The sequence below is a fragment of the Nycticebus coucang genome, chromosome 5, assembly GCF_027406575.1.
Source record: "Nycticebus coucang isolate mNycCou1 chromosome 5, mNycCou1.pri, whole genome shotgun sequence".
Lineage (NCBI taxonomy): Eukaryota > Metazoa > Chordata > Mammalia > Primates > Lorisidae > Nycticebus > Nycticebus coucang.
Window position 1 is genome coordinate 108,372,827 of NC_069784.1, and position 15,538 is coordinate 108,388,364.

Below are 15,538 nucleotides of genomic sequence, written 5' to 3' on the forward strand. Positions count from 1 at the left end.
CAAGGACATCCTGTTGGCACGGAGTGTTTCTTTTAAAATCCACAGTGTTCTCACCCTTGGTTGGAACAGGTTATAACAAAGGCAGAATTTTAAAATCTGACAAAAAGGGAGTAATCGCCATTCCTCACCCAGCCCTTCTCCCATTAAAACATGGTCATGAGACTGATGCGTATTGTCTTGTAAGGACTGAGAGAGAGATTTCTCTACACTCATCCACAAAGCAGAAGGGATAAAATGGCCAATATACTACAGTGAGCACTGGTTCCCACCTGAAGGAAGCAAAAGTCTGTCAGGCAGGCAAAAGGAGAGGATTAGAGGGCAGATGACTAAAGGGCTGAGTGTGAGAAAGGGCTCCATTTCTGGCCTCGCCTCATTGCAAGACCGTGAGCCAACACTGGGGTGGGTATTACTTTTATTTCAGAGTTGAGTTAACCAAGGCTCAGAGAGGTTTGGTGATTTGCTTAAGGTCACACAGCCCTACTTGCATGATTCCAGACAGGACAGTCTTATTGCAAAGCCTGTTCCCCAAATTCCACTGAGGCCTCCTCAGAGGCTCCACTCCAGAGCAGATCTTACACTTGAGGCTGGTTAGGAATTGGGCTCAAGTTAGAGAGTCAGTGGGGCTGAAAAAGCAATTTCCAAAGTGGACAGATAAGCAACTCAAATCAAACCAAAAAAATAATGCTAGAAAAAGTGACTCTGGGAAATTTAATGACTGTCATAGCAAATATAATGTAAACTAGGAGGTCTCTAAGATTAGTCCTCTAAAAGGAGAGGGGAATATAGCCAGAGCGTTTTATCTAACAGAATTTTTGAGCATCTGCTAGATGTCAGCTCTCCACCACAAAATATGGTGCCCCAAATTTAAAGAGAGCTGGACTGTCAATCCTGGCTCTGTATGAGCTCAAAAAATGACAGTTACCATTCAAATGACTACATCATGAAAAGGGATCCTGTTGTGAGGACGGCCGTGATCCATGTCTGAAGTTCTTTATTTTGTAATTGTTCAGCCACGAGGTGGGGTGGAAGAAGGCCCTGCAGCGTTGCGGAAGGCTGGTCTGCTTGGGAAACTTAAAGAACAAGGTAATTTTTTTTTTTTTTTTTTTTTTATTGTTGGGGATTCATTGAGGGTACAATAAGCCAGGTTACACTGATTGCAATTGTTAGGTAAAGTCCCTCTTGCAATCATGTCTTGCCCCCATAAAGTGTGACACACACCAAGGCCCCACCCACCTCCCTCCTTCCCTCTTTCTGTTCCCCCCCCATAACCATAATTGTCATTAATTGTCCTCATATCAAAATTGAGTACATAGGATTCATGCTTCTCCATTCTTGTGATGCTTTACTAAGAATAATATCTTCCACGTCCATCCAGGTTAATACGAAGGATGTAAAGTCTCCATTTTTTTTAATGGCTGAATAGTATTCCATGGTATACATATACCACAGCTTGTTAATCCATTCCTGGGTTGGTGGGCATTTAGGCTGTTTCCACATTTTGGCGACTGTAAATTGAGCTGCAATAAACAGTCTAGTACAAGTGTCCTTATGATAAAAGGATAAGAACAAGGTAATTTTTAAGCCCGGTTCCTCCCCAGGCGCCTGTGAAACTGGAGGGTGTCGGGAGTGACAGGCCAGGACCGTAGAGACGCGGGCTGGAGAAGCAGCGGGGCAGGGAGCGCGGGATGAGCATCCTCACCCGGCCGCTTCGTCTTTCCAGCAGCCTGAGGAGTAGGACCGCCCGCGTGTGTGAGCGCTGGGCCGGGTGGATGCGGGAGCAGTGGGGGACTGAAAACGGGAGGCGAGGGGCTGCAGGAAGTAGACTACTAGCAAGAGGACCCTCTTTGTGAAGGAAAATAAAATGAAATGTAATGATAACAACAAAACAGAGGCACCCCATGTTTGCATAGTGTATAAATGTGCACACACGTACATTTTATAAACAGGCAATGGCAAACGCGAAGGCGGGTTAATCACCCTACAGAGACTGATTTGCGATCTACTTATTTACTTCGTAACTCAAAACTGATTTTAATTTTAGGGTGTAATGTAAGAGATTATGGGGACCTGGTCTTTGATGACATCCCAGATGACAGTCCGTTTGGAATTGTGAAGAATCCTCGGTCCGTGGGAAGAGCAGACGAGCAGCTGGCCGGCAAGGTGGCAGAGGTCAAACGGAGTGGAAGGGTCAGCCTGGTGCTGGGCGGAGACCACAGGTCCTGCCGTGTGGCTGTCCATGGGACTCTGGCATGAGGGGCACATAACCAAGACCGTGAGAAGAGAGAAACCACAGATGGGAGAGCTCTGACCAATACCTCATTCCGAGTTTTCTGTGTTTTAAAAGCCACTTTATGGGCCACTACTTTATTATGGATATATAGGCTTAGCTCTAGTTGGAGTCTTACAAAATCTTTTTTATCTGACGCAGCAGAAAATACATAAAATATAAATCATTTCCTCAAAATATGCTGAATAGGCTTCATTTCTAAATAGTGGGGCCATCGGTAGCTTATTTTACTTAATTACTGATAATACATATGATTCATTTAGGTCAATAATTGGGAAGCATGAGTTTTCCATTATCAAAGTAATAATTGGATCATTAAATTGTGGATGGTGCATGCACACACACAGGAAAAAACCTGTGTAATTTTGCTTCGCTAACAACCATTTCAACCAGAATTGACAAGCCGGTACATTTCCTTCATGGCGTCTTTTCCTTGTAGGTGATGACTTTGTCTACCCACTGTGTGCGCGTGTGTGATGTCCTGTGTTTTCCTCTTCATCTACAGTCTGAGTTTCCCAAAGTTACTTCCTGGTACACACACAAGTATTGGGAACATCATTTGTTTTCTTTTACTGCTGCATGATTTTTCATCAAGGGATTATATCCTTATAAAGAGGCCCATATTATCAGATGCTCAGGTTATACGGAAATTTTCAGCATTACAAATAACATGATAGAGACCATTGACCCTCAGGATAGAGTTACCAGAAGAGGCCTGATGGGATTAAAATGTTGACACACTCGTGTGGCTGTGGATTTCAGAGCCCGTCACTTCGGGTTCCCTCCCCCAAAGCCAATTGTTGTCAGAGCTTCTGTAACAAAACTGCCATCAAGAAGCTAGGGTGCACTTTCTTTTATAAATGGAAATATTTGTCAGTGGAAATTTTAATAATGAAAAAAGGGAAAAACAAACATCCAATTAAAAAATCAACTCCTGAACATCAAGGTGCACTTGCTTCGGTATTGAAAGTCTGAAAATTCTCAAATGATATTGGAGATCACATATTTGATCTCATAATTCTCACAATGATATTTGAACACTCACAAGTGGGAGTAGTGTATAGTAAATACTAATCTTTTAGCTTTTGTGCAAAGTATCACTTAGCTCTTCCATTCAGGCAAAAATGGCTGGAGCTCAGAGTACTTGGGATGAATTTGTAGGTTCCTGGGATTGTACCTGCCTGGCAGGAGGGTAGAAAGTGGAGCAGAGGGTCTGAGCGTTGAACAGAGTGATGCCCACCTGGATATGCTGGTTGAAGGGGACGTAGAACTTCTGAATGATGCTCCTCAATTATAAAAGGGCTGGATTCCTAGAAAAATGGAAGGATGTCATCATAATTCACTTAGGAGAACTAAGTATTTACCAAGAGAGACGAGTGTGCAGAAAATGATCCAGATTTAACTTTAACTCTGAAAGTTGAACTTTGTCTCATGCTAAGGAATTTCTTGTGTGGGTAGGTTTTTTATACTTGTTAATTATTTGGATAATCTATAATTTATAATTTTATTACAAGGTAGATTTTGAAAACATCGGAATTTTTTTAGTAATGCTATTGAATTAAATATAACTTGTTAGTAAATATTAAGTATAACCTGTACATTCTCTACTGTTATATTAACAATTGTTTAATTGGCATCTTTAATTTAGAACTTAGTAGAAATATCAGTCACCTTAACTTAAAGGAAAACCAAGTGAGAGTATTGAGTTAATAATATCACATATGTAAGGACATTGCAAACTTGATGTTCACACAAAATATTTTCTTCCAAAGTCTGGCTATCGGAAGCATCTCTGGCCATGCCAGGGTCCACCCGGATCTCGAGGTCATTTGGGTCGATGCTCATGCTGATATTAACACTCCGCTGACAACCACAAGTGGGAACTTGCACGGACAGCCTGTGTCTTTCCTCCTGAAGGAACTAAACGGAAAGGTAAAAGGCTGGCTGGTGTTCTATCATGAAAGAATCCTCTTTACTAGAATTTCAGGAGGTGGGAGGGAAGTAAGAGCCTCTTTGTCATTATGTTCTTGGTGTAACCATAAGTCATTTATCTGTAGCTAGTAAGCAAAGGGTTGATTGATAAAGGCTGGAAGGCTCGCTACCTCTGCCTCACTGGATTGATTGCAAGCTGAAATCATATAGGAGGATCGTCCAGAAAGTATTCACCCACGTATTATGTTGACATAGTCATGACAGCTGGATATATTCCAGACAGCTCTTATATATCTTCTCTTTTCATTCTTAAACTACAACTTTTAGTAGGTGGGGCAGAGAGTAATTCTTTAGAAACAAGTTAGAGGTTTAGAGGTTAACCGATTTGTTCAAGGCCACAGTAAGGCAAGGGCCATGGCCAGGTCTTGTAACTCTTACCTCTGTTCAGTACACACCACACAGCCTTTTCAAAAATAGAGTTTTAAAGCATAGGTTATGATGGATTATTTTTTTTTTTAATGATGGATTATTATTTAACATTTTTACTGGAAAAAACACCCATCTAAGACTGTAAGAGAAAGAACTATATCCTTGCTGCCTAAAAATTTCTTTACTAAAAGGTAGACATTTTCAGATTAAGATTTACAATTGTGGCTCACACTTTTTATTGACATGCTATAGTATATCAATACATAATATTTTGTATATTGTAGTTTATTGTTTTATGTTGGTCCAAATGACAATACAGGGAGTTGAACCTCCTTATGTTAAATTCTTAGAAGTAACACTTTTCAAATGACCATGTGATGGTTTTAAAAACTTACAAAATGTTTAGCTGGCACATAGAACAATTAAGCTTTACTCCAGGACAAAGCAGATAACATCATGTTATAGTTTGAAGAGCAACCTAATATCTGGTCAAAAATTTCCCTCAGATCCTGAGGGCATCCTCTATCTCAGTGGTGTTAAAAAAAGATAAAGTGGGTGGCCATGTGGCTCAAAGGAGTAAGGCACCAGCTCCATATGCTGGAGGTGGTGGGTTCAAACCCAGCCCCAGCCAAAAACTGTAAAAAAAAAAGATAAAACCTTTTTTAATCTCAGGGTGCCCTTGAACCTACAGCTGAACTTCTGTGGCACACTTAATTTATGTTGATTCCAAAAGAGTAAAAAAAAAAAAAAAGAATATACTTACTGTGCTTTGAACTTCTTCTGAAAATAATTTAATTATTGATCTTCAACAGTTTTCGAGGTACACCTAAGATCCTTTAATTATTGATCTTTAAAAGTTTTCGAGGTACACCTAAGAACCCACTAGCACATGGGTTGCAAATCACTGTGGCTTTATTGGGAGACAAAAGCAAATAAGAAAGCTACCACATTAATGACATCACTCTCATTTCTTTGTATTAAATAGAAGAATCCTGGGAAGGAGGGGCCCAGATGAAATAGGGCACAGAGCAGGAAAATACCAGTGATTCAGGGTAGGTCTGGGCCACACTGGAGGTTAGTAAGGCAGAGCAATATGGAGGAGACAGGCACCCCCTTTTTAATTTTGTATTATTTTAAATGATTTTCCCTAAATGTATATTCTAATGTACATACATACGTAAGCAATTCAACAAGTGTCCTGAACTAAATGTAGCATTTGCTTGGGAGAAGCACATATGGATATAACAAAATGGAAACGCTGCAATTTCAGTTCCCTGATGTGCCAGGATTCTCCTGGGCGACTCCCTGCGTATCTGCCAAGGATATTGTGTATATTGGCTTGAGAGATCTGAACCCTGCAGAACAGTAAGTTTATTCCTTGATGGGATTTAACTTACTTTTTATCCTTTTGGGGTGCAAGGTGACCTTTATTGACCAAACCTACAAGATAAAGTTCCAACAGCAAGTTACAACCCCTCACACATATATATTTATATACATGTATTCATGTATATATATGTGCATTCAGGTAATTTATATCTTAATTGAATTTCTATTAAAAGTAAATACAAATAAAACTACATTGAGATATGTAAATATACACATATATTTCACAGACTTAATATATTTTTTAATTAATGCAATCATGGGGTACAATGTGCTGGTTTTATATACATACTGAAATATTTTCATTAAACTGGTTAACATAGCCTTCACAGCATTTTCTTAGTTATTGTGATAAGACATTTATATTGTACATTTAGTAAATTTCACATGTAAGATGTGAAAGATGCACCTTGTAAGATGCACCTTAGGTGTGGTCCCGCCAATTACCTTCCCTCCACCCATCCTCCTCCCTCCCTTCCCCTCCCTCTCCCCTGTCCCCTTCTTCTTGGGCTATAATTGGGTTATAGCTTTCATATGAAAGCTATAAATTAGTTTCATAGTAGGGCTGAGTACATTGGATACTTTTTCATCCATTCTTGAGATACTTTACTAAGAAGAATATGTTCCAGTTCCATCCATGTAAACATGAAAGAGGTAAAGTCTCCATCTTTCTTTAAGGCTGCATAATATTCCTTGGTGTACATATGCCACAATTTATTAATCCATTCATGGTGGATGGGTACTTGGGCTTCTTCCCTGACTTAACAATTATGAATTGGGCTACAATAAACATTCTGGTACAAATATCTTCGTTATAATGTGATTTTTGATCTTCTGGATATATACCTAGTAGAGGAATTGTAGGATCAAATGGCTGGTCTATTTTTAGATCTCTAAGTGTTCTCCAAACATCTTTCCAAAAGGAATGTATTAGTTTGCATTCCCACCAGCAGTGTAGAAGGGTTCCCTTTTCTCCACATCCACGCCAACATCTCTAGTTTTCAGATTTTGTGATGTGGGCTAATCTTACTAGAGTTAGATGATATCTCAAAGTGGTTTTGATTTGCACTTCTCTGATGATTAAGGATGATGAACATTTTTTCATATGTCTGTAGGCTGTGTGCCTGTCTTCTTCAGAGAAGTTTCTCTTCAAGTCCCTTGCCCACCCTGAGATGGGATCACTTGTTCTTTTCTTGCTAATACATTTGAGTTCTCTGTGGATTCTGGTTTATTAAACCTTTGTTGGAGACATAACCTGCAAATATCTTCTCCCATTCTGAGGGCTGTCTGCTTGATTTACTTACTGTGTTCTTGGCTGTGCAGAAGCTTTTTAGTTTGATCAGGTCCCAGTAAAGAACCTTAATATTTTTAAGGAAATATTTCTTTTAAAAGGAAACAGGTGGGAGGCACCTGTGGCTCAGTGGGTAGGGTGCCAGCCCCATATACCAAGGGTGGCAGATTCGAGCCCAGCCATGGCCAAACTGGCAGTGAAAAATAGCCGGGCATGTGGCAGGCACCTGTAGTCCCAGCTACTTGGGAGGCTGAGGTAAGAGAATCGCCTAAGCCCAGGAGATGGAAGTTGCTGTGAGCTGTGACACCACGGCATTCTACCGAGGGCAACAAAGTGAGACTGTCTCTGAAAAATAAATAAATAAATAAATGGAAACAGGGGAGCATAGTCAGCTTTAGTAATTATACATTATCTTAAACTTTTTTCTTTCATAGCTATATTGTGAAAACTCTAGGTATGAAATACTTTTCAATGACTGAGGTGGATAAATTGGGAATTGGCAGGGTGATGGAGGAAACACTCAGCTATCTACTAGACAGGTATGATGCCTGTGTGTGTGTGTAAAACATAAAGATGTGCTACTGATACCAACTAATGTAAGTTATAAATAAAGTTTTTAAGTAAAACCATTGATTATTACCTGTTTTCCTTTTTCAAAATTTTTTTACTAAATCATAGCTGTGTACATTAATGCAATCATGTACCATGCACTGGTTTTATATATAATTTGAAATATTTTCATCAAGCTGGTTAACATAGCCTTCCTGGTATTTTTGTAGTTATCATGTTAAGACATTTATATTCCACATTTAGTGAGTTTCACATGTACCCTTGTAAGATGCACCGTAGGTGTGGTCCCACCAATTACTCTCCCTCCATCCATCCTCCCCCTCAATTATTACTTTTTATAAATAAAGGTAATAATAAACTATGTTTACCAGTAGATATTAAACCACCAACTTTAAATTGAAATCCTTTCCCACTTCTTTAAAGAAAGAAAAGGCCAATTCATCTGAGTTTTGATGTCGATGCACTGGACCCGTCTTTAACACCAGCTACTGGTGCACCGGTCCTCGGAGGTCTGTCTTACAGAGAAGGTCTCTATATTGCAGAAGAAGTTTACAAAACAGGTAGGTAAAAATCCAAAGGAATAAAAAAGAAAGTGTACGCTTGACCAATGCATATTTATACCTTCTTCTCCTGAAAACCACACCCCAGTTGACACTTCCAGGATGCCCATAAGCTACGTGATGCAGTAACGAACGTGTTTTTCATTGCTCACTACCTGTTTATGTCAGTAGACCATCTCCCTAGTCAGTCTGCACTGATTTAAAATGTTGATTATTTTATAAATGACATTGTTACTATTTGTTGTTGTAGGGCTACTCTCAGGATTAGATATAATGGAAGTGAACCCATCTCTGGGGAAGACGCCAGAAGAAGTAACTTCAACAGTGAACACAGCAGTAGCAGTAACCTTGGCTTGTTTTGGAGTTGCTCGTGAGGGTAATCATGAACCTATTGACTACCTTAACCTAACTGTGTAAATGTAGAATAAGGCTATGGTTATCCTCCTAGAGATACATTCTTTCAGAAAAATGTTTTTCTAATAGTATTAATTCTACCGATTTCCTCTTAGTGTGAAATTCAAGATTTGGAATTCTAACTTTTAGGAAATGAAAAATATCATGTTTTCCATTTGTGCAAAAGACTTTTCCTTAGAGATGGAAGCATACATTAATTTTCCAATTAAAATTTTACTGGCGCTAAAAATAAACATACCCTTAGATAAGCCCCCAGGTGTAGTGGGGCTCCTACTATCAAGAGACAGAGCTACTCCATCTGCAAAGGTACCAGGTATCCACATTGTTAAAAAGATGTCATTTTTATAATAAACACCTTCTAAAATTATATTATGTGTATATATTTCTAAATGCATGTAATACACGTGTACACACACATCATGTTCTGCTTAAACCCACCATCTTTATAGCAATAAAGATTTAAAAAATCACAGAGAAAGCTGGGCATGGTGGCTAATGCCTATAATCTCAGCTACTTAGGAAGCTGGGCAGGAGAGTCTCTGGAGTCCAGGAGATGACACCTCTGCACTCTAGCTCAGGTGACAGAATAAGACCCTGTCTCTAAATAAATAAATAAATAAATAGTGAGTCATCATTCCCCAAACATCACTGAAGCTGTTTAAAGTCCAGGCTCTAGCTTCTTCAACTGTAAAGTGCGTCCTTCTGGATTTGGGAAATCTCCAAGTTTGTTAGTGTTAGATGTCCATGTCTTACTTTTTCTAAACCTCGAACATAATATTGGTTGATAAGCAATAAGCATCTTTGCTATTCAGGTAGCCTTTGGGGAGATAAAACATATTCCAAAAAATCTATTCAGGGGCCAGAGAAACCAAACTGATATTTTTGTGTAAGATCTGCTAATTTAGATGATGATTTCACCTAATATGACCTGTGGCTTCCAGACATTTCACCCTTCACTCATTACAATTATAGTATGTTCCATAAACTACATTTTAAAAACTCATCTGGGCTCTGGAATGTAGTCAGAAAAGTGGAAAATATAAATGAGAGTGAACTGCAATCAAAACATGGGAAAGAAGCAACTTATGTAAACATGCAAAGGGCCTCTATCATAAATATCATACACCTGTATTGGATACTATATCATATACCAGTACTGGATAACACAGGGATAGAACATTTCCTTCATTGCAGAAAGGCCTATTGGACTGAGTCATTCTAAAGTTATTAGTAATTTTCAAAATAAAAACTTTCAGAATGTAATAAATACAAAGGCATTTCCCCCTCATCTGTGTCCTAAACCAAAATAAAGTTTCTGTCTTCTATTACTCTCTTATTAATAACTCTATTTAAAAGCGTATCCAGGGTAAATCATACCCTTGTTTTTTAAGCTCGAGAACAAAAATTAAATTTTCAACAAATTAGTTAGAATGTCATGCTCTTGAAAAAGTGGTAACATTGATTTTCACTTCCTCTGTTCTCTTCGTGCAAAGTCAGTGTCATGATTATCACCTTCTAAGATCTCAAAGCAATACATTCCCCAAGGCAGCAAGAATAGATTGAGACTATGTTGAAAATAAAACTTGAAATCATTGTTAGCACAAAATTGGGGGGGGGGGGCGGATTTTAAAATTAGTTTGGAAAAGTTATTTATACCATCATATACATTTTTAGTTGAACTTACTTTGCCAACAATGATTTAATGACTGCAATAATATGAATAACAAAGATGCTCTAAGAAGAACGTATTTGGAAATGTAAATTTAAGGATTACTGATTAAATTCATTAATTCTTTCTTAAAAAAATCATTAACTCTTAATTCCCAGACAATGTTAGTCACCAATGGGTCACGGGGGACCCAAGGAAAAGCCCATCCCCCCACTGAAGCTCAGCTGGCGACCTGCTGGGCACACGGCAGATGTGCATGCAAACTGAGTCATGAAAGAATCGGACAGTTTATGCAGTCAGTAGAATTTACTGATTACATTTCAGGTCTTTCACAGTCTCCCTCCATTTCCTTCCCATATTAGCAACACGTCTCTCGAAATCTAATAAACCTTAAAGAACCAAAATACATACTATATTTAGAAATATGAATATTCTAAAATGTTAAGGTATAAAAATTGAGAGAATTCTATCACCTGTCTGATGATCGTATCAACCTGCAAAAGCAATTAATTTATTTTTAATAACACATCAGAGAACCAAGCATTTAAGCATGATTTTATTTAAGTTTATGCATTTTCAGATATGTTATTTTCTTATCAACTCATTTTATACAGTAAGTTCAAGTTCACAGCAAAGGAAAAAAACTGCTAATTGATCTTGATAGAAACATTGAAAGTTTATAATAAAATTTCAAGCTATATTTCAAGAACATAAAAACTCATTTGCTCCTACAATGGAATGAAATCTAGAGTCCTGTACTTAATAACAATTTCTATTATTCTTAAGATATACCAAAGGAGGCTTATGTATCAAAGGATCTGTAATTTGTAATAACTGTTTTACATGTGTGGTACCTTAAAAATAATGCCTTTGGGTGGCTGAATATATCAATAATAAAAAAAAAAAAAGAAAAGAAGACCAATGGCTAGAATAAGAAAGACTGAAAATGCCTAGTAAAAGTTATTTGATCACAGTTACCTCTGTGTTCCTCAGTAGCTCTAATGTTACAAACATGAACGGTAGGTGGCTTACTTGATTTGGGAGTCATAAAGTGTCCACAGATTCACCATTTGAATCAAACTACAACAATCTGAAAATCCCTGCTCCTTCTCCGGCATCACGGTAGCTCGGTCACATTCAGATGTAACAGACTGGAGTCCACTTCCAGACATGGTGCCTTTCCATTTTCTCCACAGTGCGCTCTGGCTTCACTGGGTCACAGGCAGAGACACTGGCGCCTGGTTAGCCTGAGGTGCTGGGGACCCGCTGCTCACGGCCTGGGGAGGCACCACAGCCAGTTCCATCTTGCTAATGTGTGTGATGAACCGCAGGCGAAGTTTTAAAGCTGGTTTTAAGTTACAGATAATCTTCTCTACCTAAGAAGTGGAAACACAGTAAAAAATACTTTAACCAGAGAACTTCAACTTCCCATCTTTAAAGAAAGATTTACACATAGCCTGAGATGGTAAACTAAGGAGTAAAGTGGAATAGATGAGAAGTTTCTCTGCATGCTTTGTCTTTTAACGAAAGCAGACACAATTCTTTCTTTCTTGCATAGAGAGAACATGTGTTCTCCCTCACACACCCCCACACATTACATATTATATATGTCTATCTGTGTATGTACCACATGTGTATACACACACGAATACACTTACAAAGCACATCCATGTATCCAGCCAGCCAGTCACCTTGCTACCAAAAGCTAGTACAGTAACACTGGAAATTTTACACATCCAGCAAGTTGACCATTCTTTAAAATGCCATCTTCATAGAAGCATGAAGCTTATTATATTTTAAAGTTCTCTGAATAACTCATGTCTGCAACATTATCCACAAAGCTAATTATTTTTTGGTTTTAATATTTATGTACTTGAAATTCAAACTAAATAACATTAAATCTATTCTTTTGAAAAAAGACTTTAAGGAGACAACACATCACATAGTTTCACAGATTTCTTAGCTTTACTCAAATGCTCTTTGATCTTCCAGGAATGATGAGTCCATTAATAATTTTTCCCTTTTTGTGTTCCCTTATGTCAAAGTTTCATAGGCCCAAATATAGAGGCTACATTTTAAAATGAAAAGGAAAACTAAAAACACCAACATTCTTTATTGGCTCTCTATGTGTTCTGTGTTTTAAAACAGCAGATACAATTATTTCTCACAAGAGAGAACGGGTCAATTCTCTTTGATATTCTTGCTGAGGCACAAAGGAGTCAACATCCTCCCAACCCCAGCTCGAAGGAAGGAAGCCAGTAGACTGGGATTCATGTGGTCATATAAGAACTTGCTTTCCTTTCTATCAGGGCCCAGGACTGGTTGGTCTCTGGCCCTGGCTTATCTAGGTTCCAGAGGCAGACCACTAAGCTACAGGAACAATTGCTTTTAGGTGCCTGAGGGCTATTTACTTTAGCAGAAGGGAGTGAGAGAGAGTCTTTGAGAGAGTAAAGCATTCTTCTTAGAAAGATAGATCTTACCTTAGTCTTTAGCAGAGCTTAGTGATTCTCAGCAGAGAGACACCTTGCTGGCGTTCTGCAGGCAGAAGTGACAGAGTAAGCGGGTCCGTGATAGAATGCGCATGCTCCCGACTGCCTTCTCCTCCAGCCTAATATAAGGCTGATCTCATGCCTCTCAACACCACAGGTGTAGGGACTGCCAATTCACCACTGCTCTCATCTCACGAGCTCTCATGCTTGCTAGGAGAGCTAAATCCCTCTCCATGTCCTTTCCACCAAGGTGTTCCATTATTGAGCTATACAGGTATTTCCTATAACTCTCACTCCTCCTAGCCATAGGCTATATGGGCTGCTACACCTTTTGACTATAGAAAGAAATGATATTAAAGTACTGGGGGGGGGGTGGACTTAACTTCCTCTCTATCTCTGAAACAAACAGCCCTGATTCTGCTTCCCACACGTAGGAAACTCAGTTATGACTCAAGGTCTTTTCAACTTTCAGACGCCTCCCTTAGGAAGAGCCTTCAGTGTTGAGTGTGAGTGTGCCTCCCTTTAGCTTTCCTAGAATTCATAAGCCCTTTGAAGCAGCAAAGAACAAATCTAATACCTATTCCAAATGGAAACCTTTGAAATAGCGAGGACAGGAACGCTTCCCCAGGACATTTTTCTTTAGGGTGAGTTTTCTTGTGTTTTTCACATACTCTTCACAAGTTAGTCTCTACCCAGGGTCAGTGTGGAATCCTGATCTCAGTCCTCTAGAATGCTGCCATGCGTCCAGTGTCCCCATAAGTGCACCCTGATCGGTGTAGGCAAAGTAGGACCTCCTTCCTTCACAACACAACACTTCTCCTTCTCCGGTCTTTTCAGCTGCCATGTCACACTGTTTCTCTCTAATGAGATTACTATCACTTAACCTCCTTGGTCTTTTTCAGATGCTCTGATGCAAATAACAAGGAGGAAAAGTGTGAGAAGTTATGACATGTATTTACTTTAATACTATATCTAGAATAGTATGCCCCTATTGCCTAAAAAGGTCTGATATCAAACATTTTCCCTTAAAAAAATTAACCAAAACAGAAATACACACCCAAACAGAAAGTCTATCACTATGTGCTCAAATTTTCTAAATTAAACATCTCTAATGAACAAATAAATTTAACTTATTTGCTCTTTCCCACTCTCATCAGTGAACATATTCTTTATGATTCAGGAAGTCACAGATGGGATCCATGTGATTCAAGTAGGCCCTTCAGCAACACATCATAAAATGCCACACGGACCTATTTAACAAATAATGTAATGTAGAATTATTAAAAGGTCAAAAGTGATTCAATAATTCAGCATGACACATCTGGACTCCATTACAACGGGTGGGTAGGGGTAGCCAATTTGTTGCAGAAATTGTCACAGACCATACACACCTCCATGTATATGAGAGGCATGACATTTATAATAATATATATTCATTTATAATAGAACCCATAGTGCTAAAAAATGCCCCTGAACAGAGCTTAAATTGAATTTCTCTTCATAGCTTAGCCATTTCTCCTACAATTAAGAGATAGCTAATCCTCTTCTAGACACCATTTTTCACCAATGCTGGGATAACTGTACTCTTGAGAATCTTTTGGATTACAATCTCCTAGTTTCCTTCAGTAGCTCATACATTTAAGGTTCTATTCCTGGTTCACTTTCTTTTTCTCTGTGTCTTAGTACAAGTGATTGACTTCATCCATTCTCATGATTTTAATTAATCCCTCTATATTATATTAATAAGTTCTCAAATATATTTGTATGTCTGTAACTTTTTTCTCAACCTTGCCGATGGGTATTTCCCCCAGCATCTCCCACCAACACATCCCCTCCAAACTCATTATAGGCATCCTAAGTCCTCTAAATTGCTCTTAGATGTTAATCAACTATTTTTCAAATTAATGGTTGTGACCTACAGTTTTAAAAACACTGCTTATAAAACCTAAATAAATGCTTCAGAATTTAATCATATCACAGAAAATCTGGATTTTATTTTACCTCTCTCATACATTGAGTTCTCTCCTGCTGAGATTAGAAAAAAATAAAACATCTCAATTTCTTTAAGAAATTGTGGTACTACAGAGTGAGAGCAAGTTGTCCAGTGTGGGAATGGTGGCACACAGCATGTGTGAGAACTAATGTACAGCCACAGCTCATCTCAGAGTAAGACTGACAACAAGTAGTAAAATACTAAATGGGTTAATTCTTTTTTTTATTATTATTAGTAGTAGTAAATCATAGCTGTGTACATTAATGCGACCATGGGGCACCATATACTGGTTTTATAGACCGTTTGACACATTTGCATCACACTGGTTAACATAGCCTTCCTGGTATTTTCTTAGTTATTTGTGTTAAGACATTTATAATCTACATTTACTAAGTTTCACATGTACCCTTGTAAGAAGCACCGCAGGTGTAAACCCAGCAATCACCCTCCTTACGCGCATCCTCCCTCTCCCCTCTTTCCCTCTCCCCCTTCCCCATATTCTTAGGTTATAATTGGGT

General features: G+C 38.6%; 1 protein-coding gene across 3 annotated transcripts in view; it reads left to right on the forward strand.

Annotated features, from left to right (window-relative positions):
• The window catches only part of LOC128586078 (arginase-1-like), a 67,657-nt gene extending 58,680 nt beyond the window's left edge, over nucleotides 1-8,977 (forward strand). For 2 of the 3 annotated variants that reach the window (XM_053591608.1, XM_053591607.1), the window contains exons 3-9: nucleotides 1,011-1,083; nucleotides 2,042-2,216; nucleotides 4,060-4,219; nucleotides 5,919-6,013; nucleotides 7,760-7,864; nucleotides 8,319-8,455; nucleotides 8,706-8,977. In XM_053591608.1, the coding sequence (XP_053447583.1) occupies nucleotides 1,011-1,083; nucleotides 2,042-2,216; nucleotides 4,060-4,219; nucleotides 5,919-6,013; nucleotides 7,760-7,864; nucleotides 8,319-8,455; nucleotides 8,706-8,872 (912 nt within the window). In that variant the 3' untranslated portion in view covers nucleotides 8,873-8,977. The remainder of the gene's footprint in view (nucleotides 1-1,010; nucleotides 1,084-2,041; nucleotides 2,217-4,059; nucleotides 4,220-5,918; nucleotides 6,014-7,759; nucleotides 7,865-8,318; nucleotides 8,456-8,705) is intronic. The other variant, XM_053591609.1, reaches the window with a different exon arrangement.
• The last annotated feature ends 6,561 nt before the right edge of the window (nucleotides 8,978-15,538 follow it).